The following is a 22,176-nucleotide window of genomic DNA, read 5'->3' on the forward strand; positions in this document are numbered from 1 at the left end:
AACAAAAAAGTGTCTAATCAGACCTGCACTACAGATGCATTAGATTTAACTCAGGATTAAAATGTATAATATATACAGAGAGAGAGATGGATTTCTGCAATCCAGCCATTCCCTCGCTGCGTCTCGTACAGAATTGGTGAGTTGTTCTCGTTATAGTTGGGTGTGGCTGTGGTATGCAGACTGCTCTTTGGGCGCGTCCACAAAAGACAGAAAGATTAAGAGATCGTAAATTAACCTCAAGGTCCTTATTAAAAATGGGTGTGGCCGAGCAGGACGTGGGCAGAGCTCTCGGTCTCTCTCTTTGGGGCAAATATGAACCCCCTGGGGGGAGAAGAGAATAGAGAATAGAGCGCTCTTCGCGCAGTTCGGTTGGTTTGGAGTCGGAATCAAAGAGGGAAGTGTTTGGAATGAAAAGCCCTGGCAAGCTTCCATCTTCTCTCAGAGCATCCCAATATTATTCTACTCAACAACTGTGTGTGTGTGTTTGTGTATGTGTGTGTGTCATTTTACATTCAGAGATCTTCCATCTCAATGTTTTTCCATGCAATGAAATTACCAAGTGAAACTAAACCCTCTTTATAAGCCACTGTAAAACAGGAACCACACCCAAAAATATCATAATTCACTTCAGCAGTGTTTAAATTCAGCCCCTGACATTTACACAGCACTGGGCGGACCCAAAGAAAAAATAAATAAATAATAAAAACACGGCCCATCCCTTTTCTCAGGGTTCGGGAAATCGCAATGGCCAGTATGATAAGCAGACAATTTTTCTAATCATTCTCTTTGTGCAGAATCCATCAAAAATCCCCTTAATTTCATCCCCCCCAAATATCCCCTGCTGTGTTTTTCACTTTCATTTCCCATCTTTGTCTTAGTTTTCATTATTAGGCTTCATTTCCTTTTTGGCAGAGTGAAGTAGAGAGCTGTGAAGTCAAAAGGGCATTGAGAAGAGAGAGAGAAAAAAAAAAAAATTCAGACGGAACAAACCATTACAGGATGGGGGGGGAAAAAAAAAAGGGGAAATCACGTCCACTCGGATGACCGAGATAGACCTACACACACAACAATCAGCCACAACATTAAAGCCAGTGAAATGTGAAGCTTACACTGACACTGAGGATCTTGTTAAAGTGGTATCTATCATGGGGTGGGATTTATGAGGCAGCAGGTGAGCAGTCAGGTGTCGATGATGACGACGGGTTGGAAGAAGGAAAAATGGGCAGGTGTAAGGATCTGAGCGACTTAGACAATGGCTAAAGGTGTGACGGCTAGGATCCGATCAAAAATTGTGCTCTAATAATCCTCGTTATATAGTGAGCCGATCAATGATTTTCTTTTTGACCTGAGAAACCGAGTCTGTGGGCGGAGCTTAAAGCTCCATTCATTCCAAATCCCTGCAATTCCTGCGTGGTGGTCAATCCTGAGCTCTGAGTCATGTGTGTTATATCTCTGTGTGCGAATGTGTGTTGAACAATGTGAAAAGGATTCATTGAGACAGACAAGTGATTGAGAAAGAGTAAAGGGAGAGAGATTAGGAAGAGAGAAGAGTCCTATGACTGCAGTGTGTGTGTTTTCATCTATACTAGTAATATTTCTGGTTTTGGCGTCTGACTCCGTCTGTGGAGTAGATAATTTAACATGTTCAATTAGTGGTGTCTAGGAAATCCAATAAAGACGCCTGGATTTTAACCTGATAATCGGGTTACGGCTGCTGAATCAATTTCGATACTAAAAAGCCACTTGATTCAAAAACTTGTTCATTAGCTGTATTTAATTACTTTTTACTACCACCTCGCTACTGTAAAAAATGTAATAAAATAAAACTAATGAACAGGGACGTGGCACAACAGATGCTGGTGCAGCGGGTAGAGCTGCTGATTCTTCACAGCTTCAGGGTCCTCGGATTGGTCTGGAGGGTTCGGACGTGTGTTTTTCTCAGGATCTCCGGTTTCTTACCACAAATATGCCGAGAGGTGGATTAACAGCTATAAAAGGAGCAAATGTTCTTGAGGTGGGTATTCCTACCTCAGCTGTTCACAGGATAGACTCCAGATCCACCTTCAACTCTGACATGGAGGGATGGATGGATGGACAGACGAGTGAGTGGTTTAGTAGATGGATAAATGGATGTTTGGATGGAGGGATAGAAGAGGAGGATAGGAGAGTTGTGGATGGGTGGAGTGGCATTGGGTGGGTGAGTTAGATTGGATGGATGGATGGACGGACGAACAGACGGACGGACTATTGGATAGGTGACCAAGTGGGCTAATAGATGGATTGATAGGTAGGTGAGGGATGGTTGGATGGACAGGTGATGGATGCATGGATGAGTGAGTGGGTTGATGGATGGATGGATGGATGCATGGATGGATGCATGGATGGATGCTTGGATGGATGGCTGAACAGGTAATACCTGTATTTGTGTACATAATCTCACTAGAAAGAAATCTGACAAGTGGCTCAGGTAGCTTCAAAGTTCATGTGAAGAAAAAAGTCTCAAAATCACACAATTTCTAACGGAATATCAGCTTCTTGATTTTAGTCGAGTCCTGGAGCGCTCCGTTTTCTGCGTAGGACATGAATACTATAAGCTACCCGACACCACAGGAATTGTATACCACACTAAATAAAACAGCAGCGAGAGGAATGAAAGAGTGGAAAAGAGATAAGGCGTTCTCCTCACCTGACCCTTCGGAGCGGCCGTCTGTGCCAATAAGGGGCACGGTGATGGCAGCGGCGGCAGCGGGCACTCCATCAGCGGGCACGGCTGTGTAGACAACGGGCAGAGACTGTACAACCACGGGGATGGTCTGAAGTTGGCCCACTTTGCCTGCAACGTTCATTGAAGGGATGGTGTGGATGACGTGTAGGATCTGCTGTCCTCCGACACCCTGAGTCAGAATGGAGCCCGGGGACGCCAGGACGGCCGGGAGGGTGGTGCTGGTGCTGATGCCACCCGTCATCGGCGCAGGGTTGACTGGCGTGGCCGTGTGTGTGACGGCGATAGGTAGCGAGGGGCGGGGCTTGTTAAGCGACAGGTCCACGGGCTCGGTCTGGTCTGCGTCGACCGGGTGCGTGCTAATGATGCAGAGAGGAGGGGGAGAGGACTTCAGCTTCAGGTCTGTCGGCTCTGGGCAGTCGTCCTCAGGCTCTTGCTTCTGCCAAGAGAAAAAGAGTCAGTCAAAGGTCAGTCTGTGTGAAAACAGGAAAACGGAGAAACAGAAAGCAGAACAGAAATAGAAAAGAAAAAGCAGAAGAAGGGATGGGTGATGAAGATTACTGAGGTAGAACCGTAGAGAAAAAGAGAAGAGGAGAAGGGAGTAGAGCTGAAAAAGACAAGGGGAGAGCGATGAAGAGAAGAGAAGAGAAGAGAAGGGGAGAGAAGAGAAGAGAAGAGAAGAGAAGAGAAGAGAAGAGAAGAGAAGAGAAGAGAAGAGAAGAGAAGAGAAGAGAAGAGAAGAGAAGAGAAGAGAAGAGAAGACTCCTCCAGCTCAGGAACAATGGTTGTCCTGATGGGGCCTCAGTGCAGCAGAGGATTGGGCCTAAACCCTGGCGTCTAGCCAGCCAATCACACACACACACACACACACCCCAGTGGGGGGCTAGTTTTTCATATTCCTTGGAAACACAGTTGAAGACTTCTCCAGATCTTTTAAGGCAAAAAAGCCACATACACACAGTGAGCACAAAACGACCCAAAATAAATAAATAAACATAAATGACACTTTCCTTGAAGACATTGTGTACAGCCTGCGTTCAAGTAGCAGGAAAGACAGTAAACTCTGTGTGTGTGTGTGTGTGTGTGTGTGTGTCAGAGGCCCAAGCAAACATTGATGGAACTACAGGGTAAGACTGTGAAACTGAATAACAAAGAATTTGATCCGTTTAATTCCCCTCATAGGCAGCCTGTAAATAAAGAGGCCGTGAAGTTAAGGCTAGGTGCCAGGAGGGAAAAAGACGTGACAAAAAGGAGTGAGCGAGTAGGCAGAGAGAGGGAGAGAATTTTAAAAAAAAAAAAAAAAAAAAGGGAGAGGAAGAAGAAGAAAAAAAAAAAAAGGAGTGGGTGGGAAAGGCCTTCGGTTACCATGGAAACTGGGAGGTATCAGCTGAGTCATTTTTCCGCCTTTGCTCCCTCGTTCCCGCCCTCCCCTATTTTTTTTTTTTTTTTTTGCTCTGTTCCTCCACCCTGTCACCTCACCCTCTTTCCATCTCCACCCTTCCTCCACTCCACCTTTCGCTCCCGTCCTTCCTTCAGCTACTCGAGGCCGGAAGAGAAAAGCATTGATAAGCAGCCTCGTTATCAGCTCAGCGCGCGCTACGTTAATCGAGAACGTTTCAATAGCTGCCGCTTTCCGTTGTGAGACAATCTGATGTGAGCCATGAGATAAGACACAAAGTAGCGCGGACAAAACCAGCGGAGGGGAATTCGGTGCTCGGGGAGGGTGGGGGTGGTGAAAATGTTGGATGCGTCCTGGCATCCGTGAAAGTGTGGATAATGAACGGAGCTGAAGTCTCGATGCAGCTCTAATGTTCTCCAGCATCCAGTGGCGTGTAACCCAACAGACGGACTGCCAAGAGAAAAGAGAGCAATGTTCTCATCCAAAGCTCGCTCGCTCGGTCAGAGCCAAGCTCATACCACTGACTGCACTGCAGAACGAGAGAGACAGGCAGGGAGAGAGTCAGAAAGAGAGACAGAATGAGAGAGAAAAAGAATGAGAGAGAGAGAGAGAGAGAGAAACAGAAAGAGAGAGAGGGGGGGGAATAAGAGACACTGACAATGAGAGAGACCAAGAATGAACAAAAAGGAATAAGAGAGAAGGGGTGTGAGAGAAAAAGAGAGACAGAATGAGAGAGAAAAAGAATAAGAGAGAGAGAGAGACAGAGAGACAGAGAGACAGAGAGAGAGAGAGGGGATGGGATGGGATGGGGGAGATATGTGAGATGTGAGAATGAGAGAAAGGATGTGAGATAGGGAGAGAGAGACAGAGAGAGAGAAACAGACTGAGCATGAAAGAGAGAAAGAATGAGAGAAGGGATGTGTGTGAGAAAGAGAGAGACAGAATGGGAGAGAGAGAGAGAGAGAAAGCAGAGAATGGAAGAGAGAAAGAATGAGAGAGAAGGGATGTGACAGAGAGGGAGAGAGAGACAGGGAGACAGAATGAGAGAAAAAGAATGAGAGAGAGAAAGGGATGTGTGTGGGGGGGGCCTTTGTACTAAATCAACTGCCAATTTCTTGGGAAAAAGGAAAAAAATACCTTCAACAGCTCTATATTTTCAGTGCCTCTGTGGCCGATACTCATCATTTCATTCATCATCTGAGGAACACTCCGGTGTTCTTCATCTTTATCCATCAACAAAAAACTACTGCTACACTTCCTGAACAACAAATAAACAGAACTCAAAACTTCGGAGCAATTCCATCAACAAACCTGTACTTACAACATTTATTTAAATCCTTATCATGTACCATTTCCTCGGCTCTCAATAATCACCCCTGATATGTTAATGAGGGGGCGTGTCTTATTCTGACTCTTAAACACACATTGGCGACTCTCAAGCTTCAGCATCGTGACCATCATGCCCAGAAATCCATTTTTAACAAAAACATAACCTCGTTCTCGTCTTTGTTTTTCTGAAGGTTCTTCCACCATGTCCGAGTCACTCGATATCGACCAAAAAAACAGAGCCGGTCCTCTTTAGTTGTGGGCATTTGTAAATGGTGCGACCCCCGCACGAGGTCACGACCCCTAGTTTGGGCCCTGCTGATCTTACGCTCCGTGGGCTAATCAAAGTCCAAGTAATCACTGTGTAGTGGAGGAATAAATCCCTCCACCGCAGCGTATTAGAGCTCAGAGGGGTCAGCGAGTCTATAACTGGGTCAATGTATTTTCAGAAGGTCAGTTTACTCGGAAATCTTTTTCCACACCCAGGAACAAAAATGTGCTTTCAGCTTCGGGGGAATAAAATTTACAAAATCACAGCGCCGAACATCTCCAGCTAGAGGAAGTGTAATTTTTATTAATTCTTTGCTTTTAGCTTCTGTTAGCTCGTCACTGATGCTATAGAAGCTAAAGCCTGCTCGTATATGAAGCATCAGAGTGCATTATGAATCTCTGCTGAGCTTCTCTACCGCGTTATAGCGTACACATCCCGTTTAATTCCATCCGAACCAGAATAAACTCAGAACATGAACCGGTACAGTCCAGTGCTTTATTAGCAGGGACCCAAGAATACACAGTCCATTAGGTTGATTGGTCATTCTAAATTGCCCATAGGAGTGAGTGTGAGTGTGTGTGGTTGTCTGTCTATATGTGGCCCTGTGATGGACTAGTGACCTGTCCAGGGTGTACCCCTGCCTTTCGCCCAATGTGTGCTGGGATAGGCTCCAGCAGATCCCCGCCACCCTAATTAGGAATAAAGCGGGTATGGAAAATGGATGGATGGATGGATGGATGATTTCAACAGTGTTATAGGGAAGAGATTTCTGGAGATATTCATAGAAAAAAAAAATTACACCTTAATCAGGAGAACTTCACACAAAAAAAAAACCTTTAGTCTGAAAGATCGGACAATATCGGAACCGGACCAAATCCTCTGGACCTATATAACATGGACAGGTTTGGACACACCCCCTTATTACCATATAAGGAGCAATTGAGGATACATGAGTATGAATAACAAAGCCATTTAAGTATTTTACTGCCTAGAACTTAATTATTTTAGGAAAGAATTGAAAACATATACATTTTTCTGACCGAATAATATATATTGTTGATCCGTTCCTCGTTGTATCTACGTTGTAAAAGGGAGATCAGGCTTTTTCTGAAGCTCTGAAACAGCCTGCGCTTTAACATCAGGATTCTCCGAGATTGAACAAGCTTGTCTTTAGACTTATTTTTATTCTGTAGGCTTTCTAGATTAATGATATACTGTTGTTATTGCTGTTTCGAAGTCATTGTCTTCGGAGAGCACTTTCTCTTCTGTGTTAAATCTGCTAGTCTGACTCGACTTGATTAGATCGCCTCTTAATGAATTCGGTTTTACTTTAGTCCAAATTCCACAGCGATCAGTTTTATTTCAGGATGAAATGAAGAGCGTAAAATTTCAAGTCGTCTACGCAAATCCCTAATGGTCCAGATTTTCCAATGTATCTAAAAGATATTCTACAGCTGTAAGAAGAGTTTTGTATATAATTCTGTACACAATAATGTTGCATTAATTAACAAATTTATAGAGGAATAAACACCTTTCGATATTAGGTAATGATGGGGAAATGTTCCTGGATGCCTGTATTTTAATGTCATGTAATCCTGCTTCCAAGTAGAATATTTTAATATTTTTATTAGATTTGAACTTCATGAGCAAACATTTGCGAGACTCCCTGATAGCAGCTCGTAAAAAAATGATGTAGAAATTCTGTACCTCTAGAAATTGAACTAATTCATTCATCATCATTTTTTTTGGGGGGCAAAATTTTCTGTCGTACTTTGTTCCATGAGCCCCAGCAAAGGACTCTCTTCCTGTTTCAAAGCTCCACCAAAGCAAGTACAGTGCATTCATCCCTCCTGCTTCTGTTTCAAGACAAAACCATACCCAGGCTTGTTTGTGTAACTTCTAGAAAACACAGCAGACGGGTTAAGGTACCGTATGTCTGCGCTGGACTCCGTCTCCTGGGTGAGGTAGGTCATTAGTCTGTTTGCCGTGTGATGTGCCAGAGTGTGAAGAGAGATATGGATGATAAACAGGAGGAGGCGGGAACTGATGAAGGGAGCGGCTGCTGAGGGAGATTATTACTGCCAGACAGAGACTCAGAGAGGGTGTGGTAGTTGGCCGCACCCTTTAACAACCATCTGACCGGACGACGCGGCAAGCAACTGCGTCTTTATCACGCTGCAGCAGCTCCATCGCTGAGGATCTACTGAGCTCAACATTCAATCCTTTATACACGCTTAAAGAGGCACCAGATCCAGTACCGAGCAAAGATCATTCAAATAACAGACTATTGACCATGCTAAATAAATAAACACATTAAAATAAATAAATAAATAAAAACAAAAAATAAAAATTAATTAATATAAGTATTTAATAAAAAATAAGCCTAAATAAAAAAAGCATGCTTCAGAAAATAAAAACTTATTAAATAAAAAAATAAAAACTTATTAAAATTCCTAAAAAATTGTTTTTAAAGACTATTGCAAAGTTCTCATAAATAAATTAGGATAATAAAGTAAGACAAATTAATGTCTATTAATATCAGTATTATGTTAAGTATAAACTATAAACATTAATATTAGCTTAATATTATCAGACTAAAATCTGTTAAATATGATCATTACTATAAACTTTAATAGATTATAATTCTAAATATTACTATAGGATTATTTTTATTTAATATATAAAATAGTAATAAGACATTTAAATTACTATAAACATTCCTGTTAAGAAATAACCTATAAGATCATACGTTAAACTGTTAGACTATAATCTATGATTAAAATGAACATAAACATTTCTATTTTTCTTTTTATTATATACATATATTTTATATTTTCTTTATATTATATACTAGAAGGCTATAATCTGCAAGATATTAAAAATGATTATAAAAATTACTGTTAGGGTATAAACTCTTATACAGGATTATACAGGACATACATTACTATAAACATTAACATTAAGCTTTAATCTAGAAGATTATGAACATTAAACATTACTCTTAGACTATAATCTATAATCTTTTAACATTACTATTAAGTTTGATTTTTAAGATTTTTAAGTTTGAAGATTATGATCATTACTATAAACATGACTGTTCATCTATAATCTATAAGAATCAGCATTATTAAGATTATAATTTATGTATAAATTATTAACAACGTGACTTCTATTGCAAAGAGAGAAAAATAAGATGTTGTAATAAAGTGTTTATAACATGTGTAAGTTGTTGAACTTTACTTAGCACTTCAGCTTGCGATGCTTCCGAACCTATAAAACATCTGGATGACTCAAAAAACGAAGGGCGTGTCCCCTTGTGTGATCACCTGACTCAATGGTCACTGACAGGCTGCATGACTAAGGTTTGCACTGGAAAGAAATTGTTTCTCGGTGCCACCTGATCAAACACAACCGACTTTGGCAGCATTATGTCACGGATCAACTGGTCATCTTGGGGATGAACAGTCTGGCTTTTGGATCCGTTTTCACACCATGTCACTGTGTAGTAACGGACTTTTGCAGACTTTTGATGTATAAAAGCCCAAATGGTGGGGGTGTGTGTGTGTAAAGAAGACAAATAGTAGAAGAAAGGGTGTGGAGCATGATGTTGTGCATGAATGCCCCCATTAGCTTCGAGATGAGAGCACACAAGGACGTGTGTGTGTGTGTGTGTGTGTGTCTTCCCCTGCAGGTATATAATCTTCGGTGTGTACCTCATGGTTAAGGGAGTGGAGTGTGTGGGAGTGGGAGTGTTGTGAGGGAGTGGGTTAGAGTGAGGAGTGTGTGTGTGTGTGTGTGTGTACAAAAGGAGGGGTGTGGGCTGGCTACATCACAGCCTTTCCAACTCCCGCCAGAGCCCCGTTGCCATGACTACGGCAGAACGGAAGCCTCCCTCGATGTATCCTATTAGGGCCTAGCCGAGACTTGGAACGAACAGATAGAGAGGGATAGAAATGGAAAGGTATTGAAGGAGGAAGACAAAGAGGAAATATAAACTTAAAACGAAAAAGCAGCATTCGGTCTATAAGCAACAGTCAGAGCTCAGAGAATTTACCTTAAAAACAACCTCGCTATGGCTAGTGGAAGCGTTCGTGATGGCAGGTTTCGGGGTTGCATGATGCCATTAATGACGACAATTACCCCTAGAAGCTCTCACTCGAGGCGGATATCTAGTGAATTTTTAGAGTATCCTCATGACAGACAGTTAAGACTGGTAAACATTCCGTCATCCGCCATACACGAGTGGGTTCGAAACAGCAGGTGTGCTTCCAGATGAGCCATTATGATTAACCAGGGTTGCCAGGTGTTAACAAAAGTACACCTCACTACAAACCACACAGTCCTGAAATCGTTGAATTTTTTTCCCTTCTCTCCGATATAATCCACTCCATAATCCCACTTTCCCTTTCCGCCGTCTTATGCAATGGAACTCACTGCCTGCACTTACACTTTTGTTTGTGAAAAAATATTTGATTTGATTCAGAATATTTGCTATTGAAATGAATAAATAAATAAAAAGGTACAGATTTTAAAAAGAAATTCTAGCTCAACTTCCCGTAAAAAAATAAACCCATCCCTGTGATTACCCATCCTGTCCTCATCTTCTCCCCCAAGCATGGGGCAGCGTGATACTTGCCCCGATGTAACAACTCTGTCCTTCACACATTTGGTAAATCTGACGGGTTACAAATGTGTGGAAAGATGTTTAGTGATGTAACGTGACTAAAAGATACTACTGCCATTTGCCTTTGAAATATCTTTAAAAGTTTGACCTCAGGGTAGAGCTAACTATAGCGCTTAATGACATCTTGACCACACCTCTTTTGACCTAGCCCAACTGACCCCCCTCCCCAAACACAAAAGGCCACTCACCACCGTGCACTCCACCTCCTCTGGCTCAGGCTTGATCTGTATGGATGGCATCTCCTCGGAGGGCTCTGAGGTAGCAGCGTTAGATTTTTCAGGATTCGTCTGGCACTGAAAAGTAAAACAACAACATGCTAGTCAGGATAAATACGCCTAATGCGACGCAAAATTTTTGAAAAGGTACGCTTAAGGACGCTTACTTAAAAAGGGATAATGTAATGTACACACATAGTCGTGATTAAAAAAACAAAACAAATAGAGATTCAAATGCAATTTTAAAATGTAAACAACAAAATGATGCTGAAAGCCCGGATCTACGCCTGGAAATTAGAACCCAAACATGTCTCCTATTACCTTCTGTAAGCTATCCGAGATCAATCTAGATGTTCGGTGTTAAATAAATAAAAAATTAGTAGATTTTGCTCTGGAAATGGGAAGGTGACTGAAAGAGGACAGAGAGTGAGGAAGAACGAAAGAAAAAGACAGCAAGCAAAACAGGAGAAGGGAGGAGTAGTGTAGAGATCCTGTGTAGCCTCCCTCTCTCAGCTCAGTACAGTCACACCCTGTTCTTTTAGAGGAGAGAGAGAGAGAGAGAGAGAGAGAGAGAGAGAGAGAAATGTGGTAATGCTTAGATATGGGGCGGATGCTGGGGGCCATGTGACTGCAGCAGATTCCACACAGAGGTGTGGCCACCAATCAGCCAGGGTGTGGCTATACTCCATGTGGTCCTCATCCTGACTTTACACACACACACACACACACACACACACATTTGCACATGTACACACAACACACACACACACACGTACACAATTATGTACACACACACAAATACACACATGTATGCAATTATGTACACACACACACACGTCGTTAGTACTTTATATACTTATTACTAATATTACAGCATAATGACGGAATTATCTTGTGGAACATGTGGTATACTGTAAAGTGTAAAAGTTTGAGATTGAGAAATCTATTTCCCCTGAGACCAACCTATTCCTGAGTGAGCGAGTGTATCTGTGATTGAAATAGCCTGTGTGTGTGTGTGTGTGTGTGTGTGTGTTAAAGCTCCCCAGGGAACTTGCACTGTGAGTAATTTAAGGAATAAAAAAAAAAAAAAAAAGGGTGGGGTGGGTGTGACTCTACTCCCCAGCAGGAAGTTGCACAGCAGGGAGGGGCTTGGTGTGGAGAATGGCCATGAAAGGGATTAGAGAGAGAGAGAGAGAGAGAGAGAGAACAAATCTAGGTCATGGCTTCACTCTTTAACTCCCACACCCCCCGCGGCCATCGGCCCCTTCCCCAATGCAGTCTGGGTACGAACGACTGCCTGGGATAGCAGCGCTAACCAAAACCCACCCTCTCTCATTCCTTCCCACAGCACACGTGCAAACATATACGGCTGCAGACCCTCGAACCAGTTCATATATCCCCTAGACGTCTCTATGATATTACACTGCCATGATATCTGATACCAATACTCTGATTAAAATAGATTATATTAAAATCTATTATATGAGCAGACCTGACAAACCTTTAACACTGGAGTTTCGACTATATAGTGAAAATATAGTGTTTCGAACACTCCTATATAAACCCACACCACCTGGAAGCCCCGCCCCCTTTCTTCTCATCTTGCTCTCTGGTCTGGTGCAAACTTTAACTTTCTATCACGGTATACATTTCATTCATGTGTAATAAAATCTAATCAACGTATATTTTACTTGGTAACTCAAGACCAGTTACCTGTATCAGTACAATATTTACTAAGGATGTGCTCACATTTTAGCCGAAAGAGGGAAATAAACATCATTTGATAGTTAAATACGCTAGCTCAAGCACTTTGAGCAGATCAACAGTGAAAACGTCAGCCATAGACATTCAACAACTGACCTCTAAAGGAATTATACACATATACACACACATATATATATATATATATATATATAATCCATACAGCTGAGCTCTGTCGTGATCGCCACTGCCAGCAAGCAGCTCCCGACTGCACAGCCTGCGATCTCATTCCACCTTCCCCTGCTCTCCTTAAATCTGAAAAGGTCGACATCCTTGCTTTCCTGTCTTCTGGATAATTAAATTAAATCACTTATCGTTGTTTTTCAAGTGGTACATCGTGAGAAGGGAAAAAAAATCGACACGCCGACAACGTCAACAAGTCCAGACCTTCAGCGGTAACGTTAGCAGCGTCTTAAAACTGTTCTGACGGCAAAAAAAATCAATGCTTGAAACCTTACAGTGATATACTGATGGGATTTCCTGAATCGGACCAATAGGATAACGGTATTGAGCCAAAAATATGGACAAAACGATACGGAGTGCCATGACGACGACAACGAAGGAAGGACGATGCCCTTTCTGAAAAATTCCACACGGAATATTAGATTCACTTCACACACGAAGCAACAATTACAAACGACTTCTATTTCTTTCCCTGCAATGTAATGTCTAATTACATAAAACACTATTGATTAGTCATTCACTTGATACTTCGCCAATACCTAATCTGAATCCATGAGCCAATAATGACTACAATGAGGTTTCTAAAGAATATACACCAACGTAATAACAATGAACTACACACTCCATGACCTACAAGCAGGCAGAAACTCAATCTAAAACGGGTCAGGTATTAAACAGAACTGTTATCAGTCCTTGAATTCTTGTGTGATGTCATAAAATGTTGTTAAACGTTACTCCAGTAAATAAGAATCCGAAGGCGGTATATTCAATTGCACCACAGAAGACTGAAGACCCATAAAAATGTTCTTAATAAATGAATTTTTTCATCCTCGGTCCAAACGATCAGTCAGTTTTTCCGGGCGTTCCTCGTGGAAGCTCTGTAGGACCTCCCAGAAGTCTGTGGAGTTTCCTGGACACCACTCTCAAACATTTTAGTCCAGTCCCACCCAGAGCACCTGACAGCACTGCCTCCTTCCCTTCTGGAAAGGAAACTTAAAATGTTTGGAATGTTTGGAAATGGTATCTCAAAACCTTTGACTTGTGATGCAGAAGTGTTTGTGGGATTTTTTTTCTCATGTAGTACAACACAATAAAAACACCACCACAATATAAACTATATGGACCTGTACTCTTCCTGGATGAGTTCCTCACTTGACTCAACCATGTTGTAGAACTTGTTCTGAATGTTTTTGGGGTGGTGTACCTGGAGTTTCATGTGTCCTCCTCATGTTCTCGTGGGTTTCCTCACAATGCACAAAACCACATAGATAAGTGGACAGTGAGGAGGACTGGCATCCGTACCGGAATGATTCACCTTGCACCCAGGCTTCAGATCTTCCACAAGCCTGCTCTAGATCACCTCACAGCACCATTTGGTTCCCCATTTCCACAAAGCACTCAGAAAGGCTTGGATGCTGGACCTTCTCAAAGGCCACAGGTCAGTTTGGTCCGGTTGATCAGAAGATTGGGTTTGACCAATACCATTTGCTCTTTGAACCCTGGGTACTACAGGCCAGTAGGACAATGAACAGAATGGTAGACTATGAAATCATCATCATACCATGCCATACCACTTGGTGAAAAGTGTGGAGTTCTGAATATTAAGGACATCTCTATCTAAATACTAGTGAATTTTGCATCCCATTAATTCCAAAGAGCAAGACATGGTCATGATGCAAAGAGCTAACAAAGGGAATCAAACGTTTAAGCTTCATTCATCACAAAATCCAACTTATCTCTCAGTAAACCCAGGCCTCCACTTTGGGGCAGTGGTAGGTCAGTTTAATTTCAAATCCACAGACAACCTGAAAGCCACAGCTGTGCCCTTGAGCAAGACCTTTATCTCTCAGCTGTTTAGCTCTAGGTTTGGATTGTATCCTGCTGCACTTGTATGTCACTGTGGATAAAAGCATCTGACAAAAGAATAAACAAAGTAGAAGTTGTACTGAATGAAGACATACCTTCTCAAGATGGCAGGAAAAAAAAAAGTGTTTATTTTGCAAATGTTGTTTGTATTTCAAGTGATAGACAGAGTGGACATTATAGAAGTGTTGAAACTTTCAGAGAGACCAGTGACTGCTCCTTTCCTTTAAGAACTTTAATCTTGAAAACTAAAACCGACAAGCAGAACCCCAGCAGACGTCGATGAACTTTTGCTGTACTTTTGTTTGTAAAGATGTCACAGTCCCTGAAAAACACAACCATAAACAAAAAGGCAAGTGGCTGAGACTAACCACGTGAGGCCAAGGGCGTCAACTTCTAAGGGCACTGAATTTGAGTGCGTTCAAAGCAGCACATTGCACAATCGAGTAACCCGAGCTGGAGAGTGTGCTTTACCCTGGCATGGGGCCCTGAGTTGACCCACCCCCTTACAACCACTCTGGGGGAGTACGATGGGCTGGGTTCAGAGGGGCAGTTTTGCAGCGCAGGAAAATGAGCAGGCATTTAACCTTCGTCTATACCTGTTTTCCATACTCCTGATGAGAATCAGAGCCAAAAGCCGGCTTAAATTGCAAAGAGCAAGAGTTGCCCGTTACATGCCCTACCATCTGGAAGGTTGGGTGGGGTGAGATTGCAATCGTGAGAGAGAGAGAGAGAGAGAGAGAGAGAAGAACCATGAGTGACAGCTTTGACATAAGGGGTGGGACTGGTTTGGGGTCAACAATTCAACCTCCCTACAATCAATGCCAGTGGAAAAAGGGGTGGGAGTGCTGCAGAGATACTGTGGACAAGGTAGCCCAAAGTACACTGACAAGCACTGCAAACACACCACAGTCGCCTCATTTCTAATGCGAGTTTCTCTCTAATACCTTCTCCCAAACCATATAATCCTACATAATCAATCTGTCATGGAGGCAACTATATATAATATATACACGGTATATGTAACACCTTCAATAAAACAATGTTTAGCATAGATGTTTGAGAGTTCCTATATACAGTTGCCTTCAGTTCACATTAGGAACGGGGACTCATGGAAACTTCTGGAACCTGTATACTTTGATTTTGGCTCAGCTCATGAGTTAGGAAAGCCGGCTAATGCACAAGGATCCAGAAGGCTAGCAGAAAGGGATATTTTGCAGAACATTACCACTGCCCATGTTTACATTGAGCCTAATAATCTATTAATGATCTGACTCAAAACTCGTGAATTCGTATAAACACTACAACTGGGAACGGATTCAACCGAGGTCAGTCCGAACAAAATATCTATCCGGCCGAATGAGATGTCCATAATCTGTTAAATAGGCGATTGAAGATTATTGAGGATAGCAGTATCTGTGCATGTGTGTTGGGGTCACAATGCAGTCAAAGAGCTGGGGAATGCAGAGCTCACGGGAGGTTGGACGGACAGTGAGACGGTCTTCACACTGACATTTCTGAAGAAAAGCCAGGAGAAAACCGGAACTGACTGGATAACATGCATTACATGTTACTTTCACCAAGCAGAGCATCCTGGATATTGAAAGTTCAGAAATCCTGAGCTGACCAACTTGGTGCCTGTTGAAAAATCACACTCGGATGGAAATCGTTTAAGCCTTGACAAGCACACGAGCACGACTCACACTCTTATTTTTACAGCATGGACGCTGAAACTCGCTCCACGCATGCGCATAACTTTGGATCGGATTTCATGCAGCATGCATATAAATGAAGTTTGTCTACAGAGTTTAGAATATTCGTGATCGGCTTCGTAATTCGCAATACGTCTTTGCAAAAAAAATAAAAACCCTTGCGTGGAAACACAACCGGTGCGGCACTTTGCCAGCTCGTGACCAAAATGTGAACTGACCTCTATGATGCCCCTGACTGACAAGTAAACTTATTTTTGTCATTGCTTTCTCCAGTGCTGCTTCTCCAACAAAGAACACAGCCTAATATGGTGCAGAGAGACTTCTGGCTAAAAGGGAAGTAGTTTTAAGCAACGTTAAGCAACTGCTGTTGCAGGATTGTGTTCATTTATGTCTAAGGTTAAGATTTAAGCTAATGGTGGAGGTATTAAGGGGGTTATTGTGTGTGTGTGTGTGTGTGTGTGTGTGTGAGTGAGTTTGCATACGTATGTCAGGGCAGCACAACTTTAATGCAGTCTGCTGGGCCCTGGGGCACATCTTGTTCTTTGTACTGGTCAGTGCTGTCACTGTGTCCCTCTGTGGAGACAACGTGGCCGTCCAAGGGAACGAGGGAAGAGTGGGGGTGAAAGAGAGAGAGAGAGAGAATACACACGTAAGGTCACAGCTGTGTGGGGTGTGTGTGAGAAAGGGAGAGGGAGGGAGAGAGGAAGAGAGGGTGATACACAGGCAATAGTAACAGAGAGAGAGAGAGACAGAGAGAGAGAGAGAGAGAGAGAGAGAGCGCTATAATGCAAGGACTCTCCCTCTGGATTTCTGCATAACTCCCTTAAAGGTACAAGCCCTTCTTCGGCTTCTCATATGTACATTTTCTCATGTTTCACTGTGTATGGGCATCTGGTGATGCTTTACTCATCATGTCCTTCTCCTTCTTTGGGGTTAAGGCATCATAAACAGAATATACGCATACCAAGTTGACATTACATCAGTGCGACATAACGATTTTCCCATCATCAACTTGACACCATGTTACACTGCCTCCGTATCCAGTGCCGTATGCGCCAGTTATATTGTATTATACGCTACATTTTGTATAGGAGGTCACAGGAGGACTTTCTCATAGTAACCATCATGGCCTGGAAGTCCTGCACCTTTCCCCTGTCTCATGGCATCTCTGGGTTCAAGAGACTCGCAGGGCACCCGAGCTTCCTGTCATGGGTGGTGAAGGAAGGTTTGAGTTTATTAACATGAAATAAAATCAATCAACGTATATCCGACTTCGCTGCCATTAGACACATACGTAGTTAACATCGGTTATAGAGTCTTGGAAAAAAAGAGCTTAACAAAGTGCCATTACTGCAAAAATCCACCATGATGCCGCTGCCACCAAGCAGCTCCCGACTACACAGCTGGTAATATTATTACATAAATTAACAAAAAGGGGGTTAGTGTCTAATCCAGCCACATAAAATCTCTAAAGTGTGTGATGCTTGTTCTTGTCTACATTACATTCTCACAGTGTTGCATTCTCACAGTACAACTCTGCGGTTCTCCATCTGTACACTTTCGCTTCTCTCCAACCGAGATACTTCTACTTCTGAATGTCTGTGGTACGCTCCTGAGGTCTCTCTTACCCTCTCTTCTTCCACACAGCATGAGCGAATGAGGCAAAAAAGACCTTTCTGAGACCGCTCCACCCTTCCTCTGTAGCGATGCGTGAGAACGAGTCGTGACCTCTGCATACATAACCTGAGATGGAGGAAAAAGTTTGTACAGAAGCACATGGCGGTTTCTCTGGTCTGATAGGCGAGTTGATGCGTGTGCTCGGACAGAGATGATATGAGAAGTCATAAAATGGACCCTGGTACAAGGTCAGCGAGGCCTTCATGCAGAGTCACATGATCAGACGAAACAGAGAAGGAGCACAGAGCCACACTGAATGGCAGTAGTGTGTTTTAGCTTGTCACTTCTGCAGTAAAATTACGTCAACACTCCAGCATGGGTCTGCGCTTAACAGTTCCCAAGATGACAGCTGGGATTCAAGAGTTTAACAGGCACAAAGGCTAACATAAATACACACACACACACACACACACACCCCTAGGAGTGTCTCCCAAATGGCTGGCAGAGTCGCCACAGCAGAGGCAGAGACAGCGAGCTCTTATCTCACCACACCCTGCTGACGCAAAGGCCTGCTGCTACTTCCCACAGGCCTCCCCTCCCTCTCTGACACACACACACACACACACACTTGATTTGTATAAGGCTTGCTAGTAGTACTGAACAGATTTTTTTTAAATGATATATAGTTCAGCTTTGACTAATCCACCAAACCAGTGGTGAGAATTTTATAGTCATTTTGACGCTTCAGCAAAAACATCAGTTTTACGAGTCTTCTGGATGTCGCTCTAGACTCTAGTTTTCAGTTTCTTTTTCACACACCCTACAGGGAGGCTGAACACCCCAGACAGGAAGAGCGAGTGAGCAAGCAAGGGTGAGAGAGAGAGAGAGAGAGAGAGAGAGAGAGAAACTGGGAGTGAGATTGTCAGAGAGAGGGAGAGAGAGGGGGGAGACAGAGGGTGAGATAGTCAGAGAGGGAGAGAATGGGAGAAACACACAGAGAGAGAGAGAGAGAGAGAGAGAGAGAGAGAGAGAGAGAGAGAGAGAGAGGGAACTAGTGATGTCAGTGAAGGGCCACAGACTGTTTATGCCCAAAGTGCATACCTGAGTTCAGGCTGTTATACTTCCCTGGAATACCATTAGCACTGAAGCAGACACACACTGACTCTATGACTCATGTCATTTTTGAATAGAACATATATATACACACACACACACACACACACACACACACACCAAAAAATAGAAATAATGCCTGAGAACTGTTTCTGTATTACCCACTGCCAATGGCCTCCCAATCTGAGCCATGTACTGTGCTCAACATCAATAGCCTCCCCCACCTCCCCCACCTCCACTCTCTCACACTCACACACTCTCACAGACACACCCTCTCCACCCCTGAGCACCCCACCCCCTCCGCTCCCTTTTTTTTTTTTCATTGCAGCCAGTTTGGCAGAATTGCAGGGGTTGCTATGGGGACGAGATTCTTTCCCTGGTTAATGATTGTGCCGCAGTGGTGGGGGGATCGTTCCGTCACATCGCCTCCGATCTGGGGAGACATGGACGATATCCTCGAACCCTAATACGCGCTCGCGCATAAATATATCCCCGTTTTCTACGGCCGCTGCTCACGTAAGCCCCGGCTTCGCACATTCCAACACCGGAGAAGAGGAGGAGGAGGAGGAAGAAGAGGAAGGGGCGGGGGGGTATATACACACTTCCTCACAACACATCACATCCAAGCCCCTTCAACGCCTTTGCTCTTGAAAGACTAATCCTTTCTCCACCCTGATGTGCACTCCTGAAGAAAATGAGTCCCACGCATGGTAAACAAACAAACAAAAAAAGAGCGAAGTCTTAGCTTCTTAAACGTTAGCAAGGTTGCGTGTCTTACTCTTCCTAAAGTGATTGACACCAGACATTTACCCGAGAATAACACCAACCAAACGCTGAGGGAGGCTTTTATCTCGATATCAGTCGTCAGCTCACTACATGTGTAGTCTTGTGTACCTGGGGACGGCCCTGAGGGCTGCGCAGTTACGAGGGAAAAAAAAACAAAACTGGAAATTCTGTAAAGGGATACTCGTGAATTCCCAATTATCAGTATATGCTAATTAGCATAGCATAAGCTAGTTCCACTGTACCGAGGGGATTCATGGTTAAAAAAAAAAAATCTTTGATAGTGTAAGCCCTTGGTGTACGGTTATGTGAAAATAATCCACGATGCAGAAGTTACTATCCAGAAGTGTTTGATTCCTCTTCCACTACAGCGCTATGCTAATAATTACACTTTTTCATTTATTAATGAATAACACGTTGTGTCAGTTGTCCTTGAACCATAGCCAGTGAGGAAGTCCACAGTGAAATAAATCCACATTATCGACGTTATTACATTCAGGGGTCCAAGCCCCGACGTCAACCCTGTACTCTATAAAGGGACACAGTTCAGCGCTGGAAAGCTCTGTCTCTCCAAATAAAACTTCATTTTAAATTTTTAAGTAACGCTTATTAAATAAATCCGTTCTGATCTGCCTGGTGGAATTTATGTTACAATTAAACGGGTCCCTGAGTATAACCCGTTATAAGCCGAACCACTGGCAGCTATGAACATTCGTCCTTACCTTCGCCAAGCTTCTCTTCTCGTTCGAAGTTAAAGACAAAAAAGAAAGAAAAAGGCGCTTCCTGTTAATGAGCTGTTACTATAGAAACAACGAGGTAACAGAACGAGGCTGTCATTTAAATTACAGCTGGAATCGTGGCGCTCTCTGGGAACAGCTGTCACACATCAGGCCACTAATTCAACACCCAATAATAATCCCAAATAGTTTTTTTTTTTTTAATTTATTACACCAGCCATCCAATCTCATAATTAGGACGTTATACGATTTCACAACAACAGGCGATACCGATTAGACCGTAGATCCTTGTGATTCAAGGTTTTCCTCAAGTTTTCAGGTGAACAGGTATTCAGAGCAAACGACTGGTATTCACTGTCGGGTCAGATCGGAGAAATGATTGGTGGAAAGGAAGAAAACAACGCCTCGGTTACTTGTGAGAAACCGTGAGTGGAATAGTACAACAGATGGTCACTGTAACGGTAATGATAAAGTCTTCCAGAATCTTCCATTATTGCTTCATCACAGCGTTTCATCAAGCTGATTGATTTCCCCAGGTTCTCCATTTTCATTATGAACACCGACCTTGCACCATATGAGCTGTACCTGCTTTGATCTAGTCAGATTTTGGCAAATGTGGTCATCTGGAGTGAAGAACAACTTTACTGGGTGTGCAGGAAGAGAAGTAGGCTTAACTCTCAGCTCAGATGATGTCAACAGCATTTACATGAAACGCGACTGAAAGCGTGAAACTTTCAGACGCGTTTCACGGCAATACAGTCGAAGGTGTCGGATCAGAAACCTGTAGGCCTCCCAAATAACATTTTCCAAAGACCCCATGAAATCCCCCTCGCAATACAGTCATTACCCATACAGTCCCTTTAAGATATCACGATCAGACTAAGAACTAAAACAAAGACTGAAAGAACCGCAATGTGTGTGTGTGTGTTTGTGTGTGGGGATGAGCTGTGCCTCGTTAAAGAAAAACACAACCTCGGTCACACCCAGAGATAGCATGCTACAGACACCCAGCTCCTAAAAATAACTGTCCTCTCTGGTACCGAGGCAGACCCTAACTGTCTTGATGCCTAAAACAGACACTCCCTTCATAACTAGACACTTCGACCTGTGATGCTTTCTCAGCACAATGCTTCTTCGACTACACCCTAGGGCTGGAACCGGCGAATGGGCGCAGAGTGTTTAACCAGTTTGTCCAAAGTTTGTCCAGGGTTGTTAATGATTACCAGATGTTTGGCACACCCAGGCTGGAACATTCACTCTTCCTCCAATAGCAACACGTTGATGTGTTCACCTCAGTGACTCCACCAATGTCAAGCCCTTCTGCAGCATATCCACTCCTTTGTGTGTGTGTGTGTGTGTGTGTGTGTGTGTGTGTCTGCTTACTGCTTCCACCCCTTGAAGAATCTATTTCTAAGGGTGTTTCACATAATACAGCAACAAACACAAACATGTTCGGTTGTTAAGGTGCACTACCCAAATCTACACAATAGACTCTAGGTGAGTAAAGGTAAATGTCTACATTAGAAAAGCCTTTTGTCACGAGATGATAATGCAGCTGTACAGGTTACAATCGCAATACATTTGATTGCCGACAAGTACTAATTACATACACATCGGTACTATGACCATAAACAAAAAAATAAATCCACTCGTGTATTCATCTTTAGCAATAACGTGTCTAGTCAAGACCAATCTGCTTTTTACATTTCCAATAACGTTGCCTGCATATACCGGTGCTCTCCATGTGAACAATCTGAGTTAAACAGATTCCTCAACTTTCACGCTATAGA

General features: G+C 43.1%; 1 protein-coding gene across 4 annotated transcripts in view; it reads right to left on the minus strand.

Moving 5' to 3' along the window:
- Positions 1-22,176, minus strand: part of klf8 (Kruppel like factor 8) — a 33,166-nt gene that overhangs the window by 9,103 nt on the left and 1,887 nt on the right. Inside the window, exons 1-3 of one of the 4 annotated variants that reach the window (XM_058415026.1) lie at positions 10,939-11,157; positions 10,591-10,695; positions 2,687-3,158 (exon numbers count right to left, since the gene is read on the minus strand). In XM_058415026.1, coding sequence (XP_058271009.1) covers positions 2,687-3,158; positions 10,591-10,641 — 523 coding nt within the window. In that variant the 5' untranslated portion in view covers positions 10,642-10,695; positions 10,939-11,157. Of the gene's footprint in view, positions 1-2,686; positions 3,162-10,590; positions 10,696-10,938; positions 11,158-22,176 lie in introns of those variants that run through there. The other 3 variants (XM_058415025.1, XM_058415024.1, XM_058415023.1) reach the window with 3 other exon arrangements.

This window comes from Hemibagrus wyckioides, linkage group LG18 (assembly GCF_019097595.1).
Source record: "Hemibagrus wyckioides isolate EC202008001 linkage group LG18, SWU_Hwy_1.0, whole genome shotgun sequence".
NCBI classification, from domain to species: Eukaryota; Metazoa; Chordata; class Actinopteri; order Siluriformes; family Bagridae; genus Hemibagrus; species Hemibagrus wyckioides.